At 40.3% G+C, this 10,344-nt stretch overlaps 1 protein-coding gene across 1 annotated transcript; it reads right to left on the reverse strand.

Moving 5' to 3' along the window:
• Positions 1 to 7,526: 7,526 nt before the first annotated feature.
• On the reverse strand, positions 7,527 to 9,673 carry LOC105044215 (3-ketoacyl-CoA synthase 12-like). The gene is given in 2 exon segments (XM_010922041.4): positions 7,527 to 8,179; positions 8,182 to 9,673. Coding segments are annotated over 2 exon segments (1,542 nt in total). The 5' UTR covers positions 9,662 to 9,673; the 3' UTR covers positions 7,527 to 8,117.
• Positions 9,674 to 10,344: the final 671 nt, after the last annotated feature.

Consider the following 10,344-nt stretch of genomic DNA (forward strand, 5'->3'; position numbering starts at 1 on the left):
CGCTTTCATATTTAGCGCCTTGTTTCATTTAATTTACTTTGTTGGTTTGGTTTATGGTCATCACAACGTGGCTCCACCAGCTTACATGTTACCGTTCTAAGAGCTCTCGATGCACCATTATTTCGAGTCATGTCTAGGATTTGCATCCTCAGCTTTGATAATTTTGGGGACTCGAGATGCATGTTGGAACTAAATTGATCCAAAAGCTTAAGGCATTAAGGAGGTGTTTGGTTTGGTAGAGTGGAGATCTGAAATGAAATCAGAATGGATCTTCTATTCCAACCATTTGGTTGGAGGAGTCTCATTCTGATTCCGATTTCAGGACGGAATGGGAATGACTCAATCTATATAGAACTCAATCCTTATTTTTTCTATGGATTCAAATTTTCATTTCAATTCTGATTTCGATCACGAACCAAACGTTTTGAGGGATTTGATCATTCCGATTTTAAGTCATTTCGATTTCTATTTTCATTCTGATTTCGGTTGCGAATCAAACACCCCCTAAGATTTGGTTCCAACTAAAGTTGATTTCTAATAATTGTTCCGCAAAAATTTTGTTTATTCTCCACATTCACCAACTTTCTATTTTCTAGAATGTCCATATCTGCATGGATCCCACGTCGTTGAGGTGTTTTGGATATTGTACGAGAGTCTTCAAAAGTATGCCCAATGTCAATTTTCTTTTCCGTAATACGCTCTTTTTACCCAAATTTGAACTAGACATGCTCCGGCATATCCTCGAGCGTAAATCCGAAATACCGAAGTGGCCCGTTGCTCTAGGATTGGGAGGATCTCGAGCTTATCTTGCGAAGAGAAATTAATGATAGGAATCAGTAAAGGAAGCTGCTAGATCTAGACAGGTAGGAGAGATGGAAAGGGCCTATATATATTAATGAATGTCTATCGGGCATTACAACCACATCAAAAGGCTGGAGAGGCATAAATGAAGGGAAGGCTCCCCGCAAAGGCAGGGGCTGAGCAAACCTCGTGCTTTATTCAGAGTTTTTCCTAGCCACCTCTAATCAACTAACCGGCGGTTTGACTTGCCCTTCTCTGCTTGATATGTCCAAGGTGACTGATGTGAAAGATATGAAACAGAGAAGAGAGAAGAAAGGGGTTGATGGTTAACCTTATGTTACCCTCCATCCAAGTTGAGTTCATTTCAGAGCCTTTGGCCAAAGAAATTTATCCGGCACATGCTAGATTGCGCTTGGTTAGCGAGACCAATAACGTCCCTTTATCCAGTATTTTGCCAGCAATAGAACATAGCCTCAACGTATCTTTGAGCAAAGATTAATATCTTGTTATAACTCCCAGGAATTGCTATGATCCGCAAGGATAGTGGAATATTGAGTTCCCAAGCTAGCATTCTAATATTTTGGAGCACCAACAAGAGCCCCAAGCATTTTTGGAACAGAAGCTCCGGGTAGTTTCAATGCAACAATCAACAAAGAATCCATGAAATATCTGTAGTATATTCAATTTGAATTCATCCAGCACCCGGTATTTTGGACCAAATTTGGGTTTAAGGTTGCAATGTGCTGGAGTCGCTTTTTTGGGTCTGATTATGGATTTTAGGCTCAATGAAGCCAACACGACCAAAAGCTTCCCTAGGTTTTTTCCATAGTTCCTTTCTTTTGTGCCCCCATACTACTACCTTCATGAGTCTGACAAAGGAGCACACTCTATTGATGCATGTAGCAAGGTCTGATCTTGACCTTGCCCTTCTTAATGGGTCTAGCCAAACCAATTACTGTTGTAAGCTAACTCAAATTGTTAACTATCCATACTTAGTGGCTCTTCAGGAGCTTCTTGTGGGGTTCACATAGTGGACGAGGCGGGATACATCTCTTGGCATGAGAGGTTGTTTGTCAGCCGATCAATGAGGAGGCCTGGGCTTGCAGTCTCTGGTGGTTCGGCACGAGGCTCTGATTGCTCAACATGTTGCGAGATTCTTGCTCTAGCTTGGTAGCCCTTGGAGTTTGATGATGCATGCGAGATACAATTCCTAGACCACTGTGGAGGATATTCAGGCCAATTGGAGATGCTCCTTCAAATGGAAGGAGATCTACTCCGATGCTCCTAAGTTGTAGGCCCCAACATCCTAGCGGATGGGGGATGGGCTCTCGATCGATATCACCTGGGACTCATGGGTAGCTAACCTTCCGCTCTGTCGATGGCCAATATTTATTAGCACTGAGGTTGGAGAGACGATGTGGATTGGAGATCTTCTCCGTGCAGAAGGAGAGGATGGGATGTGGAATAGGTGACTCATTACTTTGAAGACCAATTAGCTTAGCAAGTTCTAGCCCAAGTGATCTCTATCCATAGCAGACCTGACACTAGAGTCTGGCGGTCTTCATGCACATCGAGGGTGGCAACTAAGGAGTTGCATGACTTATACAGGAGTGAGCATACCAGGAGATTGGAGGGGCATTGGATCTAAACGATCAGGGCTCACCCTAGAGTGCATCTATTCTTCTGGAAAGTTGCTTGGAGCTGTCTCCCACCAAGATATTGTTAAGGGCCAGAGGGATGGACATCTCGACTTCCAGTCTTGGGTGCGGTCTGGAGGATGAGACAATGTAGCATACATTATTTCTCTATTCGAGAGTTGCGCACGTTTGGCAGTTGTCCATTGTCTTCCTGCGGCACTCTGGCCAACAGAGACGATTCAGGACTTCTTAGAGGCATTATAATAGAGCACGATGATCGGAAGGTTCAGATCAACCAGTATCAAAATTATTTACATTATCTATCATATCCAGCTAGCCCGGAATAGCGATGTTGTTGGAGTGGTTGTCAGCAAGATTTGTCTTGGAGAGGACCATGATCTAGGTTGAAGAGATCATTGACCTATCATTTGCTAGTTCGATCTTTTTGACCCAAGACACTTGGGACTCCCCTTACACTCATGTAGCGTCTCGATGAGTCTTCATCTTTTGGGAGCCTCCACCTCAGAGATTTCTAAAGGTCGGCTTCAATGGTAGTGTTATTGGTAGCAAGGGTAGAACTAGATTTATGATCCGAGGGTCGGACTCTAGATTGATTATGACTGGTAGAATCCATTTCTATGAGACCATCATGCCAGATGCAGAGCTACAGGTGGCCTAGAAGGCATCATTCATGCAAGGCAAATTCTGAAAGCTGAACGACTAGTGATCGAGGGGATTCTATTATAGTGGTGGTCTATGCGGAACCAGAGTGGTGGAACAGCTCAACACCATCTATAACCACCATTGTATTTATCTCGAAAAATAATTAACTACATTTATCTATATTTAAAAATTTAAAAATATTTTTATGTTTGAAAATAAAAAATAAAAATAATACTAGACTGCATTTTTTTATGATCTCTTTTTAGATGAATCCTTAAATACAGCCTCAACATATCATGGTCATCCTTTATAAAAAAAAAATTCCACGTGCATCGTTCCAATTTAGTAAGGCCAACCCATTTTGTTATAATGACTAGGATTTTGAGGACTCACCCCCATTGCGTTTTACATGGTTGGGATGGTTGTACCATCGACCTCGGATTCCTGCGTGGGGTGTTGGAGGACGCGAGTTTATCTTTCCACTTTCCATATTTTATTAGAAGAAAGATCAGTCTTTTGTGACGGCTCCGTGGGGGAGCCAATCTAGTCCCCCCTCTCCTCCTCTGCATTTGGTCCCCCCTCACCGGCCTACACCTGCACCCCACCCTTCCTCATTCCCTCCATCTTCATTGCCCAATCTCATCTTGGGCCTCCTCACCCCCATCCTAACGTGGAACATCGGGCTAAAGAGTATCTGGACCAAATGGATTGTGGGAAGCAGCAAAACTTAAATAAATAGATTAGAGCATCAAAACGGGGATTGGCCACAATTTTTTATTCAAAAAAAATTACAGGGTCCATAATATATCAACAAAAAACTCGGTTCGATCCCTACAATAATGAATAAGATTTATTTATTTTTTTCAGTTTTCGGACCCAAAATTCATTATTTTAATAAGTTTCGAGGCTGTTTTATATTGGAAAATTCGTCTTCGATTTAATTTTATATTTTTAACTTTTATTTAATTTTTAATTTTACAGAACCATCTGTGTGTTTAGGTTGAGATATTATAAATATTTTTATTTTATGTTTGTTTAAAAATTATCAATAAAATTATTGGACTTTTTCTTCAATTGAAGTCTCAGATTCTTTCTTGATACCTTGAAGATTTTCATCTCGTGGGAATCCTTTATTTTATTTGCTAACACTGCATCACACCTCCACCACCAACGCCATCCAAATAAGGGCGCTGGAGCCCTTGCAGGTGGACCGTCTGGGATTCCAGCTCTATGCGGAGCAGCATCAGGGCTGTAAATGGTCCCCGCATGTTGGAGCTGCATTGTATCTCTAAATGGAGGGCTCCAGACAGTCCTTTTATGTAGGCGTACTTGCATGTAAGTTAAGCTTCACTGTATCTCTAAATGCAGGCGTAGCTTTGTGTACCTGCATATAGGTGTACCCCCTAATAGAATGATTATTTTTTTTTTTTTTTTGAGAAAACTAATAGAATGATTGTGATTCTAATCCTATCTTTGCATAGCACGTGTAACACCTGGCTTATTTGGATTTTGAATCAGACCCAAAATCTGAGAAACTCAAATCTCATAAAAAAAAAAAAATTAAAAATTTTTTTTACGAAAGTCTTCTTCCTTCCCATCGACTTCTAATCGAAATCAAAAAACCCCAGGGAGGAGTCAAACTCCTTCCCCTCCGATTCTATTTAAGGAGGAGATTTTTCCTCTCTCCCTTCCATCAAAAAATTGAGGGCAAAACAGCGAGGATCATCGGAGTTTTCTCACGGGAGCCCTTCATTGTGCTCGCCCCTATTTCTCGCCAAAGATGTCACCGGAGCTCGAAGTAAGCCCTTCTCCTCTTTTTCCTCTTCCTTCTCCTCCTTTCCACGGCACGGTGCACCCTTGCCGGCCGTCGAGCTCATCGAAAAGTCCATGAAAAGTGAACCCCTATTTTTATCGAAACTTTTCCCTCTCTTTTCCAACCACCGGTGCCGTCGATTGCGGCATCTAACCCCTAGGATAGGACCCTTACCTCCTAGCCTTCCTTCCCTATGGGTCTTGGCCGCCGGCGATCGGTCAATGACCGAAAAACAAGAAGTAAGGGATGGATCTCCTGTTTTTCTGATTTTCTCTAAGTTTCTCGCCGGCGAACCTCACCGCCCGCCTCCCTTTGCTCTGTCGCCGTCGACCAAACACGCCGTCCCTCGCCAGAGCTCGAGCCATCGAGCCCCTTCCCTCTGGTCCTCCCCTATTCAGCCAAGGAAAAGGAAAGGAAGAAGAAAATGGGAAAAGAAAAAAAGAAAGAAGAAGAAAAAAAAGAAAAAGAAAAAAATAGAAAAAGAGAAAAAAATAGAAAAAAAAGGGTGAGAATTTTTTCTCTCCTCTCTCTCTTTTCTCTCTCTTTCCTCTCTCCTCTACTTTCTCTCTCCATCTTCTCTCTCTAGATTCTCTCTCTATATTTTCTCTTTCTAGATTTTTTCTATCTCTTTATGGATTTTATCTCTCTAGGATCATTCTCTCTCTTTGATTGCATCACGAACACTAGGATAAATTTAAGATGAAAATAAGATGACTTGACATTGCTTCGAAATTTATGTAGTAGATTGGATTTCAGCCTGATCCTTATTCGAAATTGATAACATCAATCATGGTTAATCTATATTGAGTCATCTTGATATGACCGCTGATGATCTCAATCATGAATTGCCTCATCTGAAGGATACGAAGATTCTCTCTTTACTTTCTCTCTATTTTCTCTCTAAAATTTTTTTCTATAGAATTTTCTCTCTCTTCATGAATTTTCTCTCTCTAGAAGTCTTGTGGACCAATGGAAGGTCCAGATATTTAGACAAATCTCGATTTTGGATAATCTTAAGAGAAGTTCTGGATTTGTGATTAGGATCGATTATCGATAATTTTTTTATATATGATTTTTATATTTGATCAGGATCATGAAGAGATACGATTGTTTGTATAAGATGTCGAGTGGAATATCTTATTTTCAAAATTCATAAATCAAAGAAGAACATTGATTTCTATGCTTGGATCAGTCATCGGTAAAAGTAAGAATCTCTATACATGATCACTATTATATATGCTATTTTACTGTTGATCTTACATCATTGATTTTACATCGTTGGATTTGAGATCGATGAATTTGCTATATTCGAGACATCATTATTTGCTTATATGATTTTGAACATGAGTATATTATGTCAATATATATATATCAGAAATTTATGATATGATTATATAGATATGACATATCTAAATTGATCATAATGTAAGTTGGAATTGATTTGATGAAATCAACATATAATGATTAAATGAAAAAGAGAGATATGGTATGGATTAGCCTTGTCATATGGAACAGCCCGTCAGGAGTTTATGCCTGGACAGTCCACCAGAAGCTTATGTCTGGAACAGTCTGCACTGGCTTATAGGTGGATTAGTCGGTCAGGAGCTCATGTCTAGGACAGCCTATCAGGAGCTTATGTCTGGGACAGCCTCTCACGAGCTTTCGTACGTGGGACAGCCGGTCAGGAGCTCATCTGGGATAGCCTTGAAAAGCTTTTAAGTGAAAATTGATTCGGACGATGACTGAGGCATAGACTTGGTTAGTCCAGAGCCAGAAAGAAAAGGTTAAAAATCATGTGATTATGAAAAAAGAAATAAAAAATAAGACATGAAATAATTATTGAACAAAAATGTTTCACCTGTTAACATACGATGATGCATATCTTTTGACAAGACAGATAATTTATAGATGTTTGAATTATTTCGGATATTGAACATAAAATTTTATATTTTATTGCTTATTCTTATTTTTAGATTATATTATTATATTGGTGTGATATGAAAATTTTTACTGGACTGTAAAGCTCACACCTCTTCATTTTTTTTTTCTTCTCAGAGTTACGAGATGTTGATGATTAACTATGATTTAGATTTACGGATGAACAGATGGATAGATAGTGTCATAGTATCTGATCAGAGGATTGAAAAAATTTAATTTATAATTATATAAAATTTTATAAATTATTATTGAAATAAATTATTATGAATATTAAGATTGTAATGATTTAATTTGATCTTGCATATTTTTTAAAATTTATTTTAAAAAATATATGATTATCACATATCCGATCTAAATGTTGGATTCAAAACATGATAGACATTCGGATATATATATATATATATATATATATATATATATACACACCGTATAAGCAACTGTACGGCGGATTGATGAGCAGCAAGATGAAGTACTTAAGAACCAAGGCTACCATCGTTTTCCAAGGGATCAGTTATTGTGAAATTAAATAATATAGTATATATGATAGCCCTTCATGAGAATCAACATCAAGATTTTCAAGTTAAGAAACAAAAAGTACAGGGTTCTCCTTAAAGCATAACTTTAATTGGATTTCATCGGGACTCAGCAACGAAAAACTGAAAAAGAAAACAAGCATCAAATCATTTAATTAAAGACGCAGCAACGTCAAGGTGCCCAGACGAATTATGTTCAATAACACAAATAATTTTAGAACCTCAGGAACGCTGTTTAAGAAATATGTAAGAACCTTCGTCCCAAATATGGAAGAGTTGGATGCTAAATGCATCACATCCTCAAACTTACAGCTGGCAATCACTCTTTTGAACCCTTAACTCTAACAAACAAGGAGCTAGCCATGCAATGTTTATTATTTAGTGACCCTCTGAAACTTATTAGAGGCCACGTTACTACTTACAGATCAACTTCCAGAAAACGTGCACCTATGGCTGTATACTGCTACCGTATATTCCAGTTCATGGGAAGCACTTAATGAACCCTCTCAGGCTCGGCTGGAGCTAAAATGAATGAAACATGGCTCCTCCCCCTCCTAGAAAGCACCCCTTATTAATTGGTGAAGAGACAAACAAGCCCAGTCTCGAGCTCGGAGCTATCAGACTTTTCCCAGCAACCCTTTAAAGAAAGTACCCCTAAACAAAACAAACAAATCTAGTTTAGGTCCACCACAAAAGCAGACCGGTGGTAACGGTACCTTAGAGGAGTCCATTTCAGAGGCTTTGCAAGTCCTTCACCCACCCAAACCTCTCTATGAAAGGATTGGCTAGGGTTTTTGGGGGTACTCTTTAATGCAGTCCTCCCAAACCCCAGCATCCCCCAAGTCCCTCTTCACCACCCAAAGGCAACTGTTGCACTTGAAACCAGCTCCGAAGGTGATCATCAGCACCCTCTCCCCCTTCCTCAGCCTCCCCTTGGCCTCCATGTAGCCCATGACGTACCAAACGCTGCTCGCCGACGTGTTCCCGAAGCGGTGCAGTGTCATCCTCCCCGGCTCGAGCTCGAATTCCCCAAGGCCGAGACTCCGTCCCACCCCGTCGATCACCGCCGCTCCCCCAGTATGCACACAGAAGTGTTCGACCCCCGTCTTAAACCTCACGACGCCGCCGCCGCCGCCGCTTTTGGCCTCCTTCCCCCTCCTCGCCAGGCTCACCATCACATACCGTAGAAGCGCCCAGACCGGCAACACTCTCGGAGCCAGCACCCGGAGGTTCTCGAAGAGGGCCCGAGCGGCAGTCTTGGGCAGCTCCTTCCCCAAATGGAAGCCCAGGCGCCCGTCTTCATCCTCCTTCTGGACGGCGCAGTTGTAGGCCTCGTCGTTGGCACCGATGTGGGTGCGAACCAGGTGCTTCAGCTGCAGCTTGGCACGGTGCCGTAGCTTCGGGTCGTTCGACAGAAGGAAAGAGCACCCGCCCGAGCGGAAGAGGCAGTTGCCCAGCATAAACGATCGCTTGTTCCCGGAGTACCAGTTGGGTGCGATGGACTCCGACGTCACGACGAGTGCGAGCTTATTCTCGTGGCATCTGAACATATTCCTCACCAGATCGATCGCTATCAGGCTCGCGCTGCACCCCATGCCGGAGAGGTTGTAGGCCACGACGTCTTCCCTCATGCCGTAGCGGTGGATGATCCTCGCCGACAGGGACGGGGCAGGAGAGAACATGGAGACATTCACCACTAGCACGTCGATGGCCGAGGGGGGGATGGAGGAGCTTCGGAAGAGGGCGTCGAGGCAGGCGTGGAAGCACTCGTCCATCTCCATGATACCGTCGGAGCAGAGGTTGGGGGAGGATTCATGGCCGAGGATGATGTTTCTTGGGCCGTAGGTGGCCTCGCCGATGCCGGAGTTGACGATGACCTTGAGGAGGAACTTGTACTCGTCGAGGCCGAGCGATTTGTTCCGCCGGATGATCTCGCCACAGAGTTCGGTCGGGAGCTTCCGGTCATCGGAGGGTTTGAAGCACGCGTAGTCGATGAGGTAGCAGCCCTGGTTCCTAACCTTGTCTGCGAGTTTTAAAAGGAGGAAGAAGGAGTAGAGCAGGAGAATTGTGGTCAAGACTAGCAAGAGCTCCATGGGAGGGAGGGAGGGAGGGAGGGAGAGAGGGAGGAGCAAGTGTGGAGGTTTCAGGTTGCGAGCAAAGAAAGAATGGTGATGGATATATATAGGCAAGAAGAGAGAGAGTGAACGAGGAAGGGTGTTTTGAATCATTGAATGCCTCGTGCTGACTTTCATCTGCTTCACCAACCTTGGCTGCATTGCATTCACAGTGGACCTGTTTGGTTGACGGGAAGCGGAAGGAGGAAGGGATACTTTATGGAAAGTGAAAAAGATGCCTCTTATTTGATCGGAGTTTTAACAGAGAAGAGATGCAAAAAAAAAAATTTTATGAAAAATTACTTATCATATTTTATAAAAAATAAAAATATATGAAATCAATAAATTTTGATATTTTTTATAATATAAAAAATAATAATATTTTTTTAAAAATATTTTTTTAAAATTTATAATTAAAATTTAATGAATGAAATACTGGATAGTAATATAATATATATAATATTATCATAATATTTATATTAATATAATATTTATTAATATTATCATAATATTTATATATATAATATTAATATTAATATAATATTATATTTATATTTATATTAATAAATTTATTATATTAAAATATTTATATTATATTAATATAATATTAATATATTAGTATTATATTAACATAATAAATTATTATAATCTAATATTATATTATAATATATTAATATTATATTTATATTAATATAAATATAATATTAATATTTATACAAAATGTATTAGTAATAATGTATGATTTTATATCATTCAAAGATATAATAGATATTTTATATAATTTTTTAAAAAATAAATATTTATTTAAATATAAATTATTTTATAATAAATTATTTTTTTATTAT

Source organism: Elaeis guineensis, chromosome 4, assembly GCF_000442705.2.
Source record: "Elaeis guineensis isolate ETL-2024a chromosome 4, EG11, whole genome shotgun sequence".
Classification (NCBI taxonomy): domain Eukaryota; kingdom Viridiplantae; phylum Streptophyta; class Magnoliopsida; order Arecales; family Arecaceae; genus Elaeis; species Elaeis guineensis.